This window comes from Diabrotica virgifera, chromosome 1 (assembly GCF_917563875.1).
Source record: "Diabrotica virgifera virgifera chromosome 1, PGI_DIABVI_V3a".
In the NCBI taxonomy this organism is placed as follows: Eukaryota; Metazoa; Arthropoda; class Insecta; order Coleoptera; family Chrysomelidae; genus Diabrotica; species Diabrotica virgifera.
The window spans coordinates 31,138,118-31,163,024 of record NC_065443.1 but is presented as its reverse complement, the minus strand read 5'-3'; the positions used below and the strand labels follow the sequence as shown (position 1 = coordinate 31,163,024).

At 32.2% G+C, this 24,907-nt stretch overlaps 1 protein-coding gene across 5 annotated transcripts in view; it reads right to left on the bottom strand.

Annotated features, from left to right (window-relative positions):
- Window positions 1–24,907, bottom strand: part of LOC114328206 (rho guanine nucleotide exchange factor 11) — a 767,005-nt gene that overhangs the window by 28,865 nt on the left and 713,233 nt on the right. For all 5 annotated transcript variants that reach the window (XM_028276988.2, XM_028276990.2, XM_028276989.2 and 2 more), the window contains one exon: window positions 6,855–7,132. In XM_028276988.2, the coding sequence (XP_028132789.2) occupies window positions 6,855–7,132 (278 nt within the window). The remainder of the gene's footprint in view (window positions 1–6,854; window positions 7,133–24,907) is intronic.

Sequence of the window (24,907 nt, the reverse complement as noted above, 5' to 3'; positions counted from 1 at the left end):
GCCTCTTTGAAAGAATAGATTGTTGTTAAGTGTGAGTTTTAGTTATATGTAGGTAGGTAAGTATATTTTACGTAAAAATATTTCGAATTCTAATGCGAGTATATAAAGTTTTAGGAGGATTTTTTATTCTTAAAATATTATCAATAGTTTAACAAAATGGAAAAAGTAAATCAAACAAAAAATAAAGTGAAACCTTCCAAGAAAAAGTCCATTAAAAACCGTGCCAAAATTATGCGAAAATCGAAATTTGTTTCGCTTCACAACAAAAAATGATTATTTATTATTGTTTTATTATTAGATATTTCATGCACATACCTTTCTAAATACTTATCTTAACATAAAATTTTCACCCATTTTGGGTTATTTTCATAAATATGTATTTATTAATAATAAAATCGTTTTCTATTACTTCCATTTAGCGCGACTATGATATTGTCAAAATATTAATCTTGAAAATGTCAAAGATTACCACTGTTGCCAAAGTTTATGATACTATATCCCGAAGTTATATTTTGTTGCCACCTGTTGATTGCTACTGTTTACTCTTAAGGTGAAACAGTAGCGATCAACAGGTAGCCAAAACGCGTTCCAAGAATGGCGGTACAGAGCCCAATTTGAAAAATATATTAATATGTGGAAATTACTCTGTAATTAAATACAATATTAAAAAACGAGCCTGTACCGCCATTAAGAAGAACAAAAAAATACACTTTCTTTAAATAAACTTTTTTATCCGATGCCTAGATTTTTTGTCATTTTGGAACTACTAATGAAATAAAAAATTTTAGTAGTTCCAAAATGACACAAAATCTAGGCATCGGATAATAAAGTTTATTTGAAGAAAGTGTATTTTTTGTTCTTCTTAATGGCGGTACAGGCTCGTTTTTTTAATATTGTATTTAATTACAGAGTAATTTCCACATATTAATATATTTCTCAAATTGGGCTCTGTACCGCCATTCTTTATTATATTACGAATACGTGTGCCAAATGTCTCGAAAAAATATTCAAAATTACAGCCGCAATCTTGGAACGCGTTTTTGCTACCTGTTGATCGCTACTGTTTCCTCTTAATGCACAAACTTGAATTTTCAAAATTATTGCAAAGGAAATGTTAAAAAATAGTTTTTATTATTGTAAGTAAACAATTTTGTAAGTAAGTTTTTAATTATAAAATATTTAAGTTTTTAATTATAAACATATTTGCTGTATATTAATTTTCGATATTGTCAAAAATAGAGATATTCTTGAGCAAGGAGCGCATTTTTACACACTTCCTATACAGCTAATAAAATTTGATATATGATGGGATATTGCAAATATTTCAAAATCAAAAGTAGCCAAATCAGTCCTTCTCGAGTTATAAATTAAAATATCTAAAGAAATAAGTAAAAAAAATGGAGGGTGTCAGAAAAAATTTGAAGGAGATACGATAAAATACCAGGATGTTGCAAAAAATGCAGTGACTGTAGAAGGCAATTGATGGTACATATTTCCAAAATCACTAGTAATTAAAACAGCAATAAAACATTTGAAAATATTACATATTTATATTTTTTTAATATTTTGTTGTAATAAAATAAGAAAAATATGGTATAACATACCAATTACAAAGACATAATCCAATAGGGAACTTGCATAAATTTTTAAATTCGAAAAAAATGTTATAAATCACAACAGAACATAATTTAAAACATGTATCAAAGATAAAAAATTTTTGTAGGTCTTTCGTTTGGCCCCCAAAGGCGATTAAAAATTCAAATTAAAACAGGTGGCCTAAAACGCGTCGTGACGTCATTCGTTTGTACATTTACATTTTTCCAACAAAGTAAACAGAATTTTAAATTAGACGTTATAAACGTCAGTAGAAAATACATTTATTTGACGTTACAAGTGTTTTGATCGTTTGAACTATTCATAGAAAACTGTACTTTTACAAAATGGTTTTATTTTCCGTAGTAAACCTTCTTTCCTTTCCTTCAAATACTATATCAAACTCCAATGTCAACAAACTGGTATATATTATTACAATGACATACGATAAATGTTAATAGAATATAAATATTTTTCCTTTATTTCGCGACGAGGTATACCAAAATAGGTGGAGGCCAATAAACTAAAGAAGAAGAAGAAGAATATACCTAATTATAACCATAAACGGAACCATATAGTTAAACTGAGTGACGTCACGGGCCGTTTGACCTATTTTAAGATACCGAAGACTTTAAATTTGTACTTCTAAGTTATTATGAGTTTTTGAAGCGTGAAATTTTGGAAATCTCATTTTTATACAAAACTGAACATTATTATGTAATAAAAAAAATGTGCAAGTTCCCTATAAGCGCTCAGACTGGAGGCAAACGTGAAATAAATTGCAAGATTTTCAGAAACAGAAAAATATGAGTATGTGCAACAAACCCGTTCAATCTAATATCTGAGCTGGTATTGGAAGCACAAAGAATATTTTATAAAATTCACTCACCTAAAATTCAAATACGGACTCCCAAAACTATTTCTCACTTTGGTAACTATTTGTATATTATATTGGTAACTATATAACTCAGAATCATCAATACAGAAATAGTAACAATAACGATCATATCAACGAACTTGTATACTTAATAGTCCATTAAACATTGTGTTTTCATTGTCATTATCATTAAATAGTTATCAAGCTAAAGCTAACTATCAATAGGTCAAGTTTATATTTTTAATTGCAATATATTTAACAGTTAAGTGCATTTCTTACCATTTTGAAAATCTAGCTTTAACCACTGCAATCATGAAACGACAACACTGAAGAAATTATGGTATTTACACACCATAATAGATATTATATTAACCGATTCGGTGAAGCAGTGACTACGAGACCAAAGCGACACTAAGTACTTATCTTTTTGCATAGAGAATTTATTACCGTATGTTATTATTATTAGGTGTATCCCGTTCTAAACCGTAGCAACTCAAAATATTAAAATTTTACAGAAGATCGAAAACAAAACATTTGCTTTGATTATTTCCTAATAGATTTTTTTTATTTTAGTTAGTATACATTTAATTTTAGTATCAATATTTTACCTGTTACACCTGGGTAAGATAGAAAAATATTTGTTAAAAGAAAATAACTAAAAAACGACATTGTGATTTGAAATAATACAGTTTTTCTACAAAAATTTGATTTACGACACTTTTTCCCGTTAAAACATAGTGGTTATATGGTCGCTTTCTGAATTAATACTTTTTCATAAATGTTGCACCGGCAACTAGTGGAAACAAAGTGGAATCACAGATTTCTGAGGAAAAAGGTGAAGCATAATGCATTTTGTTGGTGAGATAAACACAAAAATGAATTTTTTTAATTAATACACTTTTCAACGATGTGAATGTGTAATAAGGTAACAAATTCTCACAAAGAAATCGTTGGCCCTTAACAAGATTTAAACTTTATGAAGGCATAATCTCTGTTTACCGGTTGAATAGACACATCCGCCAATTCTGTACTATATCTATCTATTAATTACTTGTTACCATATGGCAACCATACCAGATTTAAAAAATTGATTTATAACTAATCTAGTGTTTATTGAAGATTATTATCGACGAAAGTACATACTTTCGAAAGAGAAAATGTAACCAATTGCATCTAACAAAGAATAAAAATATTTTTTGCCAACAGTAATAAAATGATTAACTTATCCCTCCAAGATGAACCATAAAATTTATTAAAAACATTATAAGATTAAAATACCTTGGAAGGGTTTTGGGCCCAACACGAGCCATCATCAGCAACTACAGGAACAACCAACCTCAGTCTAAAACTTATCCAAACAGGGAGGAGAAATAATCAGTTTGGCTCGGTCCAGTTGAAATACAACATACACATTATAAATTGTACTACTTCACATTTTGTGATTCTGGAATTATTATAATTCTGAAATTTTGAAATTATAATTGATTGAAAAATTAATTACTTAAATAATTTTTCCATCAATTAAAGTTTCACAATCACAAAATGTGAAGTAGTATAAGTTTAATTAATTTTTAATATGTATGTTGCATTTTAACTGTACCGAGCCAAACTGATTTTTTTCCTTCCTGTTTGGATAAGTTTTAAACTGAGGTTCGTTGTTCCTGTAGTTGCTGATGATGGCTCGTGTTGGGACAAAACGCGACAAAAGTATTTTAATCTTATATCTTTAATAAATATTGTGGATATTCTTTGACAGAGTGCTTTATTAAATAAAAATAAAAATACCCTTCTCAAAGAGGGTCTTAATATAGAACTTTTATCAGAAGGATCAATGAACAATTCTTTACCGTGCTGAAGTAACACTTACACAATTTAAACCATGCAATATTGTGATTATTTACACAAGCATTTATGCCCACTGAGCCAAACTGTTCTCTGCTTTTGCACTAGTCATTTAACAAGTCGAAGGTCTTCTTACTAATACTGTGTTTGTTATCCAGCAACCTTTGCTCATGAGTTTTATCATACTTTGTGTTTAGCAGTCTCCATGTTCAAGTATCGGGAATGTGGCTGTTTTAAAAACGTATGGCCGTGTATGACCATACTAGTTCAAGTATTCATTTGTAAATCAATGACTTGTTATCTTTGGGTAGCTTTTTTGTTTATTTCTTCTATATTGGCAAGCATCCAATTCAATTGTTTGTAATCAAATCAAGTTCTGAATTTTTCTTGGATGCGCAGAACTTCCTACGAAATCTTGTATTAAGATACATATCCAGATGCCTGTAATTTCTGTACACTATGATCTCATTCAATGTAATTCCCTATTTTTTCGTCTATTCAACAATTTGGTCCACTAAAGATGTCATTTTCGTTGAAGCTTCTTCATGGGTATTAGCCACCGCCAGAATAGCTATCTTCTGAAATACACCTTGGTATTCCGTCATTTTCGAGATATTAATATAAGATAAGTACAGAATTGGGCAGACCAAACTTTCCTGGGATATTCCGGCCTTGATTTTTATTACCTCCTTTAATATCTCCTTAGTTTATTCTAAAGTATCTTTCAGGATGGTAAGATTCGAATACTTGTGAGCATAGATCAATCAGCCCTTGGAATTTTGTTTAAAGCTTTTACCAAATGGCAAATGATATCGCATTCGTCACAAGCAACATCATTATCACAAGGTCGTGTATTCGTGTGGAGGCTCAGGTTTTTCTTGTAATGATGAGTGTTGACAAACTGGTTAAAAGGGCTTTATTTATTAGTAACGTAGCCATTTTTAAACTGAAGAATACTGAAAATGTATAATGAAATCGTATGTATCATAATCCAATATAGCGTAAAGAATTCAGTGAGAGGAAAACTTTAGGAAATAATAGGTACCTTTACACTTACATTCTTTCGCGAGCGATTGAATGACCGACTCCAATCGCGCCTAATTAAGCAGCGGATAGATTGTGCCGTTCCAAGCATGTGTCGATAATACCGAATTTACACTAAGTCCTGTTGGACAGGGAATTGGGCAGGGAAGTGGGCAGCGTGAATGTGTAAATAGCTCACTCGCGCTACTTCTGCTCATGCTACTGCCATTGCACGGCGCTCCCCAAAAAGTCGGTTTTCGGGATGGAAGTCAAAGGACTGGCAGCGCGAGCGCGAGTGTGTATTCACATTCAACTACTCTCTCTCTCTCTTACTTGCCGCCGGCAAAGCGGCAAGTGAGTAAGTGAGCAAGACGATGCTGTCGTCACATTCCATTCTTGAGAGTCGTTCGGTAAATGAGTTGTGAGGACATTGGCCAGGAACTAATGTGAACACCTCACTCGCGCCGATATCGTATTTCGGGCAATATTTCCGGCAGCGGCAGCAGCAGTGGCAATGGCTGAGTATAAATCCGGCATTAATAGTGAGGACGCTCCAGTCCAGTCCCAGAGGATTGCACGCCGTTTTTTAACGCGAGGGATCAAAACGCAAGTGTAAATGTAAAACTGTCAGCGTATCCTTCGTGATTCGAGTGGAGTGTGGCGTGGTAGAATGTTTACCAGTTTTAGTGAGATTCCCCACAAGGTCCAAAATAAAAAAGAAGAACAATTACTTAATTGCATTGTGTGCGGCAGCGCATACCTTTTCTGAATGACCCACGAAAAATTTGGATCTTTTGGGGCACATAATCTTTGTTGGCCTTTCGATAAACGTTCTTGCAAAGTTTAATTAGCTCTTCGTATGCTAATGCTTTTAGATCTTTATTGCAATATTCTTTACATTGGACTTTCCATAAACAATACAATGATTTGTACATTTACAAGAATTAAATTATGAAGTCCTTTGGTCAGTCCCGTGAATCTCCCATGATTAGAACAAAACGTTTAAAGTGGAAGTGTAAATTGATTGACACTCTTGGAACATGTGCTTTTACTGCAAAGTAGAGCGCAAAAATGATTTCATCACGAGAACGTGAATCGCGAGGGTGTTCATACTGACAGGCTTTCTCGCGCGAATGGAATGGGCCGGTCAAAACGTCCAAAAATGGTTAATCTATTCTTATTTAATAATTATTTTCGGTATTGTAAAAATTAAAGTCATTTTAATTTTAAGAATTATTTTTTCACAGACTTCAAAGATGACTGAAAACATTTGATATATGACGGTTACATTTTTGGTTTTAGACGAAGCAAAAATTGTCCTAAAATAAAGTTTCACATAGATGTACCATCGATAGTTAGTAATATTAACTACACATTTAATAAACTTTGTTGCGTTTGTTACATTTTCCAGAAGAGATGCCACAAAAATGTTTGTTCACTCCACAATTCGATTTATAGAACAGAGATTCTTTTTCGTAAAACAGCGAAACTTCATGAAGAAAATTCAAACTCCACATACCTGGCGAAGAACAAGTCGCATCGACGTTGTCCTCTTTACTCTCCCCTTCAGCGACGTCGGGTTCTTTCTCCTGTGTTTCGGCACTGGGTAGGTCGCTGACCGGTTCCGATGAGCTTTCCTCACCTCCAACGGTCTCAGCTCGCTCGGAGACGTCCTCCGCTGGTGGAAGATCCTGGACGCTTTCAGTTTCCGAATCGGAAGCGGGATCTTGGCGGTCCAGGGATTTACCTTGGCGTTTGTTGTAGGATTCTGTTGCGTCGGTGAAATGTTTAAACCACCTGGAAATAGGAAAAACCAGATTAGATCATAAAAAATAATATGAATATATTATTTATCCTTATTACGCAAATAAATGCTAAAGTCGTTGATTGCTTTTCTAAAATGGTCTTAGTCTTATACGTAGGTATTGCACATTTTTGACATACAATTAAGAATTTAATATTCAACATTGGCGCGCATACGGGTAATATAACGGCTCATACTACCCGTATGCGCGCCAATGGTGAATATTAAATTCAGGGCCCTATTCACATGCGTATTTGTCCGGCGGATATGTACGGCGGACAGATACTCCGGACAGATCCTCATGTGTGTATCCGGGCGTACGCCGTATGTGTCTTGCTCGCCGTCTTTGGTTCAAGACGACGACCACAGACATCGAGCCAGACATATACGCATGTGTGTGAACGTTTCAAGGATTTGTTCGCCGGATGAGTTAAATTTGTGTCAATTTTCATTCTACACGGTTAGTCCAGAGAAATAAGGTTTTTCTCGTGACACATCCCCCTCCAGGCCGAAACCAAATTTTTTGAGTAGTATGGACATCTATATTATTAACCTATATGTTTCCTGCAGCCGATTTTGATGATATACATAGTTATAAACAAATGAAGACCGAAAAACGGTAAATTATCGCTTTTTTCGTCTATTACCAAAAAGTTAAGCACTTTAAACAAATTTGAGAGTAAGAAACGTATAATAAATCGTATAAAAAACTTCAATATGGCATTCGCTGAATATGTCCAACCTTATTGGTTGCTTAGAAAATTGCAAAATAAATCATAAATATTGAGTTTTTATAAATATTCGTAACTTAGGTAAAAATTAACTTAGAATCTTCTTATTACGCGGAATGCCGAGACTTCTTGTACTTAAATTATATTTTTTTCAAAGCAATTGGTCAAATAGTTTAAAAGTTATTTAATTTATTTTTCCCAAATTCATTTTTTTTGCAACACTATAAGTCAGAAAATTATGAGGTTACAATAATACTTCGGACAGTTGATGAAAGAAGAACATTTATACTATTACCTTAATTAAAAATAAATGATAAAAAATAATTTTAAACAGTGTAAAATTATTTTGCAAAAACATGTCCATTTTTTGCTTACTTATAAACAATTAGAATAACTTTTTAACCGTTACCCGTAGAAAAATTATTTTTTCATATTTAGAAAGACTGAATTTTTATACACATTTAGAAAGAAAAACAACTGTTCTAGGACATTTAGGGACAAAGTTAGCCCCCCCATTTTTTTAATTCACATGTTTTTGCAAAATTATTTTGCAATATCTATAATTATTTTTTGTCATTTTTTTTAAATTAAATTAATACTGTAAATTTTCTTCTTTCATAAACTATCCAAAATATTACTGTAACTTCATCATTTTCTGACTTACAGTGTTGCAAAAAAAATTAATTTTGGATAAACAAATTAAATAACTTTTAAACTATTTGACCAATTGCTTTGGAATTTAGGGTGTAATTTAAGCACCATAAGTCTCAGCATTCCATGTAATAAGAAGGTTTTAAGTTAATTTTTACATAAGTTATGAATATTTATAGAAACTCAAAATTTATGATTTATTTGGCAATTTTCTAAGTAACCAATAAGGATAAACATATTCAGCGAACGCCATATTGAAGTTTTTTATACGGTTTAGGAGTTTATTACTATCAAATTTGTTTAAAATGCCCAATTTTTTAGTAAGAGACGAAAAAAGCGAAAATTTACCGTTTTTTGATCTTCATTTGTTTATAACTATGTATATCATCAAAGTCGGCTGCAGGAAACATATAGGTTATTATTATAGATGACCATATTACTCGAAAAATTTGGTTTCAGCCTGGAGGGGGATGTGTCACCAACACGATATTTTTTTTCCTTATTTCTCTGAACTAGGTAGTAGGCGTGTATTTATATTACATTAAAATGGCATTTTCGGATAATAAAGTGTTTTGGGAAAGTTTTATTTCGTTATATAAGTTGAAGCCATGCTTGTGGAATGAAAAAAGTAAAGAATATTCTAACAGGCAACTGCGAAACAACGCATGTGAAGAATTAGTGGAAAAATGCCAAGAAATTTGTCCAGATGCAGATATAAAGTACGTAAGAAAGAAAATAGATTCCTTGCGTGCTGGATTTCGACGTGAGTTAAGAGACATAAGGAAGAGTAAGAGAACTGGGTCATCTACGGACAGTATTTATGCCATAAATATTTCCCAACAAGTTTCAGGTATTATTTGTCCAAGAAGCTGTGGGGAAATTGCACAACTGAACTTTAAATCTTCACCACTTCGTCCAGTTGTTAAGTATCGTAGCGTGGCGATTAATCGCTCTCTGCTACTTACTGATTCTCTCATGTGTGTGTTATTTCTTTCGATTCTAGGACCAACATATCCTAATAATGTTTCAAATGCTTCATTATCCATTCGCAGAAAATTGAGTAAATCTTCGGGTTCGCTTATTTCGAGTTCTCTAATTAAATTCATATGTGAGTACTTTCTTCTTTCCAATAACCATCGTTTGGCCATAGTCTTTTCTTTTTTCTATCATCAAATAAAACCATATATTCTCCAATTATTGCTAGTTGTTTTTTATTATTCATAGCACAGTGGAAATCAGATAAACACACAACGCGGGAACAAGTACAACTGAGAGATTTGTCCGTGAATGTGTAGCACCAACGAATTTGTCTGGAGACACATCTGCCTGTATATAGCTAACAACGGATCTGTCCGCCGTACATATCCGCCGGACAAATACGCATGTGAATAGGGCCCTTTGCTTGTATGTCAAAAAATGTACAATAACTAAGTCTTAAAACCCACCAAATTTTATTTGCATATCTCAACCGGTTTTAAAGCAATAAATAAATCGTCGGTTTTTAAGAAAAATTTCAACACTCTCTATCTCAGAAACGAAGCATTTGCTGACATAGGTTTATAAAGTAAACTGTCATTATTTTTTCATGTAGAATTACCTCTTGAAGTTTGTCATACTTATTTAAAACACGATGTATTGATGAAAAAGAAGGCTAATTGTTGAAGTACCTATCTAGTTTTTTTATGGTCCAACAAAAGCGAATGAATAAAAAAACAGAATGTTAAGAAAACATGAGGCTATAGTTGGGTTTTAATTTGAGTTTTTTATAAATGCTAGCACATTCCACCGAAAAGAGACCGGCTGGAAAGCCAAGAAGCGCTGGGAAGACACAATAAACAGCGACGCACAAGCCCTTTTAGGAGTCCGTGTATGGAGAAGAGCAGCCACAGACAAGCAAGGGTGGAGGCAAAAAATAAAGGAGGCCAAGGCTCAATTTGGGATGTAGTGCCGTAGAAGAAGAAGCACATTCCACAGGGTGATGCGAAGTTTGAGAAAAAAAACACAGTTTCATTGGTATAGTCGGTTCGCTAAACTCAGACGCAACTGGTTAGATATTTTAGTCGATAATTTTTTTGTTTTTTGCCAATTTTGCAAAAATTGGCAAAATTACTAAATATTTAGTGATTTTTAACTATTTAAAAATTATTTTTTGCCAATTTTGCTAAAATTGGCAAAATTACTGACTAAAATATCTAGAAAGTTGCGTCTGAGTTTAGCGAACAGACTATACACCCGGTATACAATGAAAATTTACCTGTTTGACAACAATATTAATACTGCGATATTGTTAAAGAATTAGGCATATTAAAAAATCACTTAAATCGGAAAACAGGTTTAGGAAATTCGAGACATCAAAAATTACCCATTTTTAAGGTGTCCGGTTAATTTTGCACCCCAGTGTATTTTTCACTCAATATGTTAGTTTTCTAACTTAGTTATTTTCTACTTTAAGTTAATAACTTGTTAGCTTTACGAACTTAACATTTTTATATATCAAGCCAATGCGATTTAGTCAAATAAAGTAAGCGAAATAGTTCTAGTTTATGGAGCATGGTCTAAACTGAAAAAATAATCAAATGCAAATCCGTGAATAAAACTCTATTAAAACTTGTTGATGTTTTGCATCAACGTTTTCGGAAAGCTCATTATTTAACCTCAAAGTAGCCAAATACGTGCACCTAATTAATTACACTAACTAAGTACAACCATTAATATGAAATTATTTACGTAAAACCCACAAAAAGTTTATTTTTGATGTAACCAAACGTAAATTTTAACTATTTAGTGTTATTTTATCAAAACTGAATAGATGCGATCTGAATTTATAAGTAAATCAGTTATTTATTTTTTCTCTGGATACTAAATGCAGCAACCCTATTTTAAATTAATGTGGGAGTGAGAAAATTAGACGCACTCACAACCATGTTGTTCAACCCTCTTTTTGAAGCGATCATTCGAAAACCCAATGAAAAAATGGCCACATAAACACCAATTACTCCAAATACCGATGAGGTACTCGTAGTTGTGATTAGCAAGAACAAGTCATAGGCGTAACCAGGGGGAGTTTTGGGGGTTATAACCCCTCCCCCCATTGGGATCTACTTTGAGCTCTATACGCTTAACACCATTATACGTTGTTGACAAATCAAGCCATTTTAAAGTTGTAACCCCCCCCCCCCTAGGAGCATCCTGGTTACGGCGTTGGAACAAGTAACGCCTTCAGGAAGGCTTATAGGACATTGATCATAAATAACAAAAAAGGTGACTTAAAATCAATTAAATAAAATCCAAATATATGACAAGACAATCAAAAGAACGCCTGAGAATGAAATAAATATCAGATAACTATACCTTTAAACGTACAGATACCTTCACGTATGTGGATATAGAAATCAATCAACAGAATTTCATACGTAACGAAAAAATGTATGGCTAGTGGAAATTTTACACATTGTGCCAATAAAATTATAAGATAGAGAAACTAAAATCGTCATTTACACAAGCGTAATTAAACTCGTAACAACCTATGATCCAGGTTTTGACAAATCAAAAAGAGAAGCAAGCTTTGAGCATGAAACGAGATTAGTGAATTAAATGAAGGTAGTGGTTGAAATGACTAGAATACTAGAATACTAGAATAATATACCCAGCTGTTAGAAAACACAAAAGCAACTACAAAAGTTATTCAATGGAACCCCATCAGGTAAATGAAAATGTAGACGATGTGAAGGATGACTTGAAAACTATGAATGTAAGAGGAGGATGAGTACACAACAAAGATCTTAATAGAAGGAAATAGCCAGACAGGTAAAGACCTACTTAGGGTCCTAAATAAGAAGAATTAAGTGCAGTAGACCTGTGTTTCACTTTGGTTAAACCAAAGTAAAAAACGTAAACAAACATGCAGCTACTCTCAAATGGAAATTTGCAGGACACAGCAGCAGACAAAGAGACGGGAGATGAAATGGAGCGATAACCCACTGGAGACCTTGGGACCATAAAAGAGGAAAGGGCAGACCACACATGAGATGGTCGGATGACCTAAAAAGATACGCAGGGACCAGATGGAGAGGATTAGAACTGAACCGAGAAGAGTGGAAAAATAAGGGGGAGGCCTACGTTCAACTTTGGACAAATGAAGGGCAATATAGATAGATAGATAGTTAGACCTGGTTTTAATAAATATAGATGTGTGGCAGGGGGATTCTGTCTACTGAGCTTTTAGCATGACTCTTCACATAGGAGTAAATGGACATATGCTAAAAACCTTTGTACACAAATCAAAAATGACATGCGATGCATCCATATTGCTGTGTACATAAACTAAAATTAAGTTGTTGAAAAGTTTGATAAGACAAGTTATCACCTTGTCTTTAAAACCTGGTGCATGGCAAAGCAAGGGCAGATGAGCCCCCTCTTCGTATTTCTGAAAGAAAAATACTTCGAAAAATCAAATCAGCAAGCAGTAAAAATATAATATGATTAAGATGAGAATAGAGTGAAGGAGGCAAATTGTGCAATATTCTTTGTAATTTCAAAAAGTGAACATTTCAATATATTCTTATTTTCTTTCCATCGACATTTTTTCCTCCCTCATAATACTTTAATTGCGGAACCACATAAGAAAAACTTACAAGATCCCAAATAAAATTCATCACTGTATTATTTCTGTGTTTTAATACAAACAGCTGTTTTTAAGAAAGAAAACTAATCAATCTACATGCTTTTTATTTTTGATTACCTTGATATTAGACTCCCTCTTCTCTTTTCGTAAACGATGGAAGCAACGTTAAGCGTCAAACTACCTCTTCTTTCCACGCGTTTACCGTTTCCGCTAACATATTTCTCGACTGATGGCGGTTTCTGCGAAAACCGAAAGGAGGCAGACCCTGATCTGGGTCGCATGAACGACATATTTGATGTAGTTTCTATCACTTTACACGCTGAAGATGTTTTATTTAAAAATAACACTGTATAATATATATATATATCAGTCAACAATTACAAATTCTGCAAATTTACATTATGTACGTCAGTGGAATTCTGCAATAAGTTTATTACAATATGTTTGGGTTGGAAACCTCAGTTTTATTAAATAAAAACGCAGAGATAATTTAAATTTTAAACAAAAAGAATGACTTGCTTTTATTTTGCTTAAAAACCGGTGCTGTTGTGCTGCTGTAACGATCACTAACTATTGTTTAACCTTTGTGTCTATACCCAGGTACCTGGGTATCATTGGTAATTGTTTTATCTAAATAATTGGCGATAGTACAAATATTTTTATTCCAGTTTCTAGTTATTCCTAAAATTATTCAAAACGAAGAGATTTATAATAAAATCAAAAGAAAAAAATGCATCTAATATATTAAAAATACCTGTCAAAATGTTTACACCATGAAGTCCACACCTGTGGCACCCGGGTAACTTTGGGTGCGTTCGGACGACCATAGCGGCTGGCGGTCAGCAGAAATCGGCTGAGTGGTTGTATCCAGCCGTGATAGGGAAAGCTTAGTAAATCTCTCAGCGGCTGGCTTCCAGCGGTGACGTCTGACAGCTACTGCTGGCTCAGCTGTCCAGCCGCTGTGGTCGTCCGAACGCACCCAAATGTTTAGTAAATCATGAAGCTGTGTCTAGTTTTTTTTATAATAAAAGTGATATAGAAACATAAATAAAAGTTACATTTCAAATATTGTCCGCACTTATTTTTACTGAGTGTTTGTTACATAATGGACGATTACAAACATTACATAATTTTGGTGTCTTTCTTAGCCATTTTTTCGGTAAAGACATGCAAATGCAGCAATTTCGTAACAATTTTGAGGCGTCCAGTATAATCTCGGAGAGATAATGACTCTACTGTATTACTTGAATCTGTAGGTAGAGGTTTTCCTAACATGCACTCAATTCCTGACCTGGATGAAAAATTTTGATATACATTTGGCAATAGATCTAGCATAAATTGCAGGCATCACTAGTTGTTTCCCTAAGTCTTGTAGAAAAATTCTACGCTTACTAGTTTCAGTAGAACGCTGTGGATTTGTATTATAGGTTGCTAGGCAAGCTACGTCTAGGATATGGTAAAAGGAAGCTACTAGCCAACGCAAAGTTCTGCGTTTACTGGAATATTGAGAAACCATTTTGTCCATGTTGTCTACGCCTCCTTTAGTTTTATTACATTACTGAATTATTCCAGGTTTATTTTTTGAGCCACTTAAATTATCGTTGTCATGCATTGTTGACAACAAAATAAGATTTTTCCTTTTGTGGCACATAATGAACAAGTGGTAACATGACTGCACTGAATCCATATAATGACGATTCAGGCTCACGCTCTGGCGAAGGGAGCATTTCTTGTGGAATATATGGATTGTTTCTTTTTATTATCATTAGTTAGCACCAACTAATGATAAATTCGAAGACAACAGGAGACGGGGTAGTGGAAGAGTTGTGAAAAAATTATCCATTGTTATGTTTCGTCCAGAATTTTTGTATCTGTAACACAAATCTTTTACTACACGTTCACCTTGAGTAGTTTTACGTCCAGTTGAATTGTTTCCAGTATATATTTGTCTAAAAAGTGGATACGAATTACCGTCAACCGAATTTTCGTCGAAACTATGAGTGTACCAAAACAATGCCGGGTACCTGGGTAGTACGGGCATAGACTACCGTATCAGGTACTTGGGTATAGACATAACGGTTAAGCAGGAAACTAAGTTTGCCTCTTCAATCTTGTTAGCGTAAGTAAATATAATTTAAAATACACAGAATAAGAAACAAGAATTAATAAAAAACGTGGTTCAAAAAATTATGCATGCCTCTTTTCCACCAAATACACAAAACTAAATTCGTTTTCAACTGGTTCACGTGCTCACAAAATTGTGTAATGGTTCACGAAAATATTGTATTTACTGGACCCCATTAGATACACCTGTCAAGGGTTACAAATAACAGCAAATAGGCTAACAGAGGAGTTACGGATTGGAACAATAAAATTGAGATACATACCTAGTGACATGGTTGCAGAACACCAAACTAAATCGCTCAAATTACAAGACTCACATAATTATTACACTTCAACAATATTTAAAGCGGAATCACTAGCAATAGATTTGTGTGTTCAAAAAACGCCACAATTCAGCCAAAATACTTAGTGCCCCTGACAGCCAAGCTGTGCTACAAAATTCGAGACTGACGGGTGACGGATACAACTTCGGAGTCAGTAACATCATATAACCGTAAACATGTCCTTATCAAACAACTGTAGATGCACGAAAAAGCAACTTTATTATGGATGCCAGAGTTCTAAGGAATTCCTGGTAATAAGCTTGCTGATAGTTCTCCTAATGTGGGAACTAGAAGCCATTTATTGACCCAGAAGGATTCTGCGGCATAGTAGAACGTACAGTCCACATAGAAATTTTATAAAGCAAAATGTAAGCGAAAAGATCATTTCAACTGCTTCGCAAATAGTAATAATTTCGCAAATATATTCTTTCTCACTGGACACTGTTCATTCGGATATCATCACTGTAAAATGGACCAGCAACACGCAGATTCTGCGAAATTGAAGAGGAAACAGCAGAATATATTGTCTGCAACTGAATACGGTAACAACAGTAGCTTTGAAACGGATAATAGGCTGTCTTAGAAGTCTAGATTTTTGTACTAAAACATGGATGTACAATGTAGGGTATAAACAGCAGATCCTTTGATATCAGTAATCTACAATCACTGCGGAGACTTAATAATCGGTATTTTTTCAAGGTTCTCCCACAAACTATTTACGATGAAAGTTAATTTAGCATGCCAATCTAGACGATAGTATAAAGGAACTGTCCATTAATTTCATTTTGCTAGGTATTGCTATGGTTACTGAGTTTGAAAAGATTAGTTGACAATCAAAATTTATTCTGTCCAGGGAAACATGAAAATGATCTAGTACGTCATTATCTACAGGGAGGCTCCTTCCCCTCAAACAAGCCAAAGACAAGGTCAAGTCATCATAAATGTTAGTGGCCCCTTCAAGAAAAATCATATAAAACCAACTCCAACAAAAACACAAACCTACGCCTTTCACCTCAAAAACAAGCAGACAACAAGAAAACTCCAGATTACGTGGGAGGGCCTTGGAACATTGACCTGCACAAAAATATTTGGGAGTAACCCTGGATCAAACCCTTACATAAAAGAAACACTGTCACAACACAAAACAGAAAATTGATGCTAGAAACAACATAATACGGAGACTAACAGCTACTTCTTGGAAGGGAGAAGCAATTACAAAAACTAAAAACTAGTGATATGGTCATATGTTAGTCTTCAGCGGAATATGCTTGTCGTTATGGTACAGTAACCTCTCAAATTAAGCCCTGTGGTCGACATTACGACAACAACACAGCAACTGATATTAAAATTAAAAGCAAAACCACATTTAAGATTTAAAAAAAATGGCGATTTTATTTAACCCTTACTCATTGAAAATTTTTTTGAGGCTTCCAACCCAACACTTAACTATGCTATCACGCTATATTTATATGATACCGACTAAGGGGGTATATGATTTCGTTTCTATGAAGTGTCTATAAATTTAATAGAAATGTTTTGATACACACGAATCAAAATGCTAATTAATAAATATTTAGGAAGTACAAAATCGGAAACGTGTTTTTCCAAAACTAAAGCCGTTGTTTATATTAACTAAATAATGGTCAAGGTAAAAGTATTTTTGATATCAATATTAGTCTTATAATATTATATTTGGACAGGTCTATAAGATTTTTAACAGAATCATGTTTTTTATAATAGTACAAATATTTACTTAAAATGCTGAATTTAAACAAGCAGGTGAAAATCGCTAACACGAGAAATTGTTTTTTGAAACTTACAAAAATAACTATAAAAAAACCTTTAACCGACAAGAATGAACACTGATTTGGTTCTAAATTAATATTATAATGCATTGTTTCTGATTTCAGGTAAATTTTGACTCAAAGTATGAACTTTATACTAAAATCAAAAGAAATATTCACTAGAAATAAACAAACCAAAATACGTTCAATGTTACGAGGAGCATTCCCGAATCATCATTTAAATGTGAATAAAAGCAAGGGAATTGTGAACTTTCTAGGCTTATTATGTTTATTCTTACATATTACATCTATACAGGGTGGTGAATTGGAAAACGGGCCATAGGAAACTCAATGGAAAATTCTAAACTGTTGAATTCCTGCTTCCCTAATTATTCTACATCAAAAGACATGACAAACTATTTGTAGAGGATTGAAATCTTTATTGAAAACAATTGTTAAAATTGTTCTACGAATTAAACACATTCCAAAATTTTGTAAAATATAATCAATGTTATTAAAGTATTTGTTAAAATTAGGCCACACACAGTGCAAGAATGTGTATAAGGTTACCTTCGGTCACAATGAAATTATTATATTACCAATATTTTGAACTGTCGGTATTTTTATTTTATCGTTTTTATTGTTTAAAAAACAATAAAGTTGAAAAGATGTCCTCAGTTGAGGAGAAAGTAGTAACAATAAAGATGTTTTATTCAGTCAATAGTTTGCGTACTGTCAGAAATAGTAACGTGTGGCCTTACTTTTACGCACTCACTTAGGTATGGCAAATGTATTCTATTTTTCAAAATTTTGGACTCTGTTTAAATCGTAGAACAATTTTAATAGTCTAGTAAAATAAAATTTCACTACATGTAAAACAAAATGTAAATTTGTACAGGTTGAAACAAATTTTATATCAAAGTTTAGGTGGGTACAAAAGATATTTTCAAGAAAGTATCCAAATCACACAAGGGGATCATTCTTTAAATAATTAAAAAGGGGTCATTTTTGCAAAAAAATTACTTGTTTAACTGCTGAGGTCATTCAATTACTAATGAAGGTCTATAGGATTATTTTCTGCAAAGTTGAAGGGTTAATCTTTCACATATAACTTACTAAATTAAATTTGACCCCCTATTTATTTAAATAATTATACATGAAACTTTAAAAACAAATTTGCAAAAAATTATTTTTAGCGTTTTAAATAAGCACTATAAAATATCTTATTTTACAGAAGAAGTTGCACTATGTTATTAGTATTAATCAAAAAAAAATTAGTCCGAAAATATGTAATATTTTTTGAGATATTGAATTTGTTTATTAAATGTTACTCTATTTTCAATTGCAAAAACGCGGTTGTTGCCAAAGAAATATTCACCTGTATTAAATCTTATTAGTTTTATTTTTATGTATATTTTCGATAAATGTATTGATAAATTCAAATTTCAATTAAACTTCCCCCTAAAATGACATTTGAAAATTATTCAAATTTGTTTATAATTTGTTTTTTTAATAACGTCGCGGGGATTAAATATTTTGAAATGCCGTTTCGATAATTGGGTTTCTGGGAATTTTTCACTAATTAACAAATTTTTTTGTCTTTTTTTCTTCTTCTTTTTTTTTTCTTGGAGTTATATTACTACGGGCCCTTTTAGGGTTAAGTTTCATTAAGAATGTCGAATCTCTAAGTTATAGATTCTAGACCTAAAAATATTAAGATTGGTCTAAAATCACTTAAATAAAATGTGGCTGGTTACTGAGTTACAGGGTGTTTAATTTAAAAATTAAAAATTATTTTTACCAAGTACTTTCAAACTATTTGACGCATCCTTATCATACTTGTCAGAAAGTGTGGATACTATACAGTCTACTAAATTGTGACAAATAAAAGTTTCTAGCTACTACCAGAGGCGTACGACAGGGGATAGTTAATGGTTGACCATTTCCAAATTCTACGCCACTGAGGGAATTACTATTTTAGCGAAATTTTTCGATTCTCCAATACTTTATATGTAAATAATATACTCTTTACTGTTAACGATTAAGTCATTAGTTTTCGAGATATTGGACGTTAAAAATGAAACGGCATAGTTATTTTGATTCATTCATTCATTCATTTTAAACTTCCAATATCTCTCAAACTGATGACTTTATCGATACCAATAAAGTTATTTACATACAAAGTATTGGATAATCGAAAAATTTCGTTAAAATAGTAATTCACTCAGTGACGTAGAATTTGGGAAGGGTCAATCATTCACTATCCCCTGTCGTACGCCTCTGGCACTAGCTAGAAACGTTTATTAATCACAATTTAGTAGGGTGTATAATAGCCACACTTTCTGCCAAGTATGATAAGGATACGTTAAATAGTTTTAAAGTACTTGGTAACATTAATTTTTAAATTTTTAAATAAAACACCCCGTAACTCAGTAAGTAGCCACATTTTATTTAAGAAATTTTAGTTAAATCTTAATATTTTTAGGTCTACAATCTAGATCTCATAGACTCGACATTCTTAATAAAATTTAACCCTAAAAGGGCCCGTAGTAATATAACTCCAAGGAAAAAAAGAAGAAGAAAAAACGACAAAAAAATTGTGTTAATTAGTAAAAAATTCCCAGGAACCCAATTATCGAAACGGCATTTTAAAATACTTAATCCCCGCGACGTTATTAAAAAAACAAATTATAAACAAATTTGTATGATTTTCAAATGCCATTTTAGGGGGGAGTTTAATTGAAATTTGAATGTATCCATACAATTATCGACAATATACATAAAAATAAAAATAATGAGATCTTAAGCAGGTGAATATTTCTTTGGCAACAACCGCGTTTTTGCAATTGAAAATATAGTAACATTTAATAAACAACTTCAATATCTCAAAAAATATTAAATATTTTTTGACCAATTTTTTTTTGCTTAATACTGGTAACATAGCGCAACTTAGTCTGTAAAATAAGATATTTTATAGTGCTTATTTAAAACGCTAAAAATAATTATTTGCGAATTTGTTTTTTAAGTTTTATATACAATTATTTAAATAAATAGGGGGTCAAATTTAATTTAGTAAGTCTTATCTGAAAGATTTACCCTTCAGCTTTGTAGAAAAAAATCCCATAGACCTTCATTGATAAGTGAATTACCTCAGCAGTTAAAGAAGTATTTTTTTTTTGCAAAAATGACCCCTTTTTAATTATTTAAACAATGATCCCCTTGTATGATTTGGATACTTTCTTGAAAATATCTTTTGTACCCACCTAAACTTTGATATAAAATTTGTTTTAACCTGTGCGAATTTACATTTTGACTTTTTTTTATTTTATTAGGCTATAACTTTTGTTTTTAATACAGATTTTAATCCTCTACAAATAGTTTCTCAGGACTTTTGATGTAAAATAATTAGGGAAGCAGGAATTCAACAATTTAGAATTTTACATTGAGTTTCCTATGGCCCGTTTCCAATTCACCACCCGTTATAGTATTTCAATATTCTGGTTGCGTTGTTTCATGTAAAGTGCATGACGACTTACATTTTTCTACTCTACGAATCATTTTGCAGGTTTGGAACTTTTGAATATTGTGGCATTTTTTACAATCAACTATTTTTAATGGGAAATAAGCCACAATTTTACCAAACAAATTATTACCAAAAATACAAAATACCAGTATTTTGTATTTTGACAACGAAACCCGATTTGGGCTTCGAAACGTTAAATAAAATCATTTTTTTGGTAAAATTGTGGCTTATTTACCATTTTAAATATTGCCTTTGATAAGTCAGTAATTTTATTTTTTAAATACCTACCTACGTAAAGAAAACAGTTATTATAAATGAAATATGAGATTCTTAAAAAAATCCTAAAAAAAGATATGTAATAAACATGACCTGGAGCGAGAAGATAAATTACAAAATACTTCTCCTTAAAGCTCGAAAACAACAAAGTAAATTATTGCATAATATATAGAATCTTTCACCAGACAGGGCAGTAAACAATGAATGTATATGAAAATACATAGTTTTTAAAAAAAGATGCTACATGTATTGTTTTTACAACACAACAAAAACTTTTTTTTTATTTCCTTACTTCATAATGAAGATTCCAAAATATTCTGATGACAGACAAAGTTAAAAGAAGTCATCAGTATTGATTTTACATTGAAACGGACGAGTAGATTATATTGAAATGGTGTAAGAATTGTGTAAGGATTATTTAGTTTTTATGTTTTTTCTTTATTTTTCATTCGGAATATTTTATGGTACCTATTAAAAACTTTTATGATTTGTTTGAGCTTTACAGCTAGAGATACAACAAATCCATAATTTCATTCTTTGAAAAAGAAATTTACGTCTGAAATTATGAAATTTTAAAAACAGATCATAATAAATTTAAATATTGGCAATTATTCTTTATGAATATCCTTGAATATCCATGAATCCTTGAATAAATAGTTGTATATTCTGAAGCTATTTCCTTGTGGCATTTTTGTAATCAACTATTCTAAATGGGAAATAAGCCACAATTTAACTAAAAAATGATTTATTAACGTTTCGACGTCCACATCGAATGCCGTTGTCAAAATACAAAATATTAATAAATTAAACAAAAATGTTGTTGATTAGTAAATCTTCTAATAATTTAATTTAATCTGATTCATTTACATCGGCAATTCAGACATGTATTATTATGCATTTTAAAGTAGAAGACTTTAAAATGATATTGCCAATATTTATGAGTTGCGTTCCTGGGACGACTTTACTGAAAGATAGTTCATTCGATCACATGAAATCAACCCCAACCCAAAAATATCCGTCACAAAAAATCGTAGCATGTCACAATAAATAATGGCAATATCATTTTAATGTATTCTACTTTAAAATGTATACATAATACATATATGTCTGAATTGCCGATATAAATGAATCAGATTAAATTAAATTATTAGAAGAATTTTTTACTAAGCAACAACATTTTTGTTTAATTTATTAATATTTTGTATTTTGAAAACGACATCCGATGTGGACGTCGAAACGTTAATAAAATTATTTTTTTAGTTAAATTGTGGCTTATTTCCCATTTAGAATAGTTGATTAGTTGTATATGAGGCCTATAGAATCAAAATCTGCTAGATCCTTGTGTTGAAATTTTGTCAGGAGGCTAAAAGAACATTAAAAATGTAAACTATCCAAAAAGTATCCGGCATTTCTCAATCAAAGGGGCATCAATAAATATCATAAAATGGCATACTAATGTGTCATTTTTCTGCATGCCCCTTACATCTTCAGAAATTTGTACTTTAGTTTGGATTTAGCAGAACGAAAAATTTAGGATTTAGCAGGTTTTGAGTCTGATGGGCTCATATATACACTAAGCATCAAAATTAACGCACCACCTTAAAAATGTGACATTTTTTATGTAATTTTCTAAACCTCTTATCCAATTTGAGTGATTTTTTTTGTATTTGATAGCTTTGTTCTTCAAGAATATTAATGTAATAATATTGTTGCTAAACAGGTAAGTGCCATTGTATACCGGGTGTAAGAATGATAGTGTGCTTTTTCCTCAAAGTTTGAAACACCCTGTGGAATATTCTAGCGTATATAAAATATTTAAATTAAAACGCAACTGTAGCCTTAGGCTTTCTTAACATTTTTCTTTTTGATTCATTTGCTATTGTTGGATAATAAAAAAGTTAGGTACTTTAACAACTAGCAACGTTCTTTATCAATACAGGGTGTTTCTAAATAAGCCCGACAAGCTTTAAGGGGTAATTCTGCATGAAAAAATAATGACCGTTTGCTCTATAACCATATGTCCGTAAATACTTCGTTTTTGAGATACGGGATGTTGAATTTTTTCTTACAAACTGATGAAATATTTATTGCTCTAAAACCGGTTAAGATATTTGGAATTGAAATTTAGAAGGTTTTAAGAGGTAGTTATTGCGCATTTTTGACATACAATTTTATATTCACCATTGGCGTGTATACGGCATTTACCAGGTCATTTTAGCCGTATGCACGCCAATGGTGGATAGAAAATTCTTATTTGTATGTCAAAAAATGCGCAATAACTACCTCTTAAAATTTACCAAATTTCACTGGCATAATATCTCAACTGGTTTTGAGCAATAAATAAATCTTCAGTTTGTAAGAAAAAATTCAACATCCCGTATCTCGGAAATGAAGCATTTGCGGACATATGTTTATAAGGCAAACGGTCATTATTTTTCATGCAGAATTACTCTCGTAAACTTTGTGGCACTTATTTAGAAATACCTTGTATTGATGAAAAACGTTACTAGTTGTTAAAATACATAACTTTTTTATTATCCAACATAAGCGAATGAATCAAAAAGCAAAATGTTAAGAAAGCCTAAGGCTACTACTTAGTTTTAATTTCAATGTTTTATATATGCTGAAATATTACACAGGGTGTTCCGAACTTTGAGGAAAAAACACAGTATGATTGTTACATCTGGTATACAATGACATTTACATGTCCAGCAACAATATTACTACATCGATATTCCTAAAGAATAAGGCTATAACATACTAAAAAAATCACTAAAATCGGACAACACGTTTAGGAAATACGAGACATCAAAAATGTCCCATTTTTAAGGTGGCGCGTTAATTTTGATGCTTAGTGTATTTTAAAATCCCAAAATTTTGAAGTATGCTCAAAAATTGGTAAACCCAACCCATGTAAAAACATAATAAATACAGATAAACAAATTGCGAATAATCCTCGTTACATCACACAAATTCCGTATTAGTATCGACACACTGTGTACAAAGGGGTTGTCATTGCAACTTCAAATACTGCACATTTGAAAACAAAACATCCACATTTGTGTAATGTTGTTAACAAGCATTCCAATGTGTTTAACTCGAGAAAAGTATTTCCAGAACTCAGGTATTCGTATAAATTAACCGTAAATCACTTTAGTTACATACACGAAAGGAAATTTTATCACATCATCAATATCGCGAAAGCAAAAAATGTACGCCGTCTAACTCACGTAAAAAGTAACTGGACCAAAAAAAGAAACGACGGCGGCACAAGCTGACCTGTCCGATGCTTATCAAGGACGGCCCTGCTGCTTATAGTATAATACGATTACATTTACCTTAAACTAAACAAATATAGCGTTTAGATGCTTCTGTAAATATACAGGATTAGAGAGATGCAAACATGTGTGATTTTCATTAACTTATTTTTTTTTGCTGCTCGATCAGGTGGTACGAGGCCGAATCGAAAATTCCGATTTAACCGGTTGCTTGGGAAGGGATGTGGGAAAATATACACAGAAGACTTGAAGATGAGCTAAAACTACAGATAAATCTAATTATAGTGGCAAACAACTTAAGAATACCACAACATTCTGCTATTATTGGAAGGGTGTGGGAAAAATGTGCACAATAGAACCGTCGAAGAAAAGCTAAAGCTATAGTTAAATTCAATCCGACTGGCAAACAATTTTGAAGCATCTGACCACTATTCGAATTTGACTATAATAACTT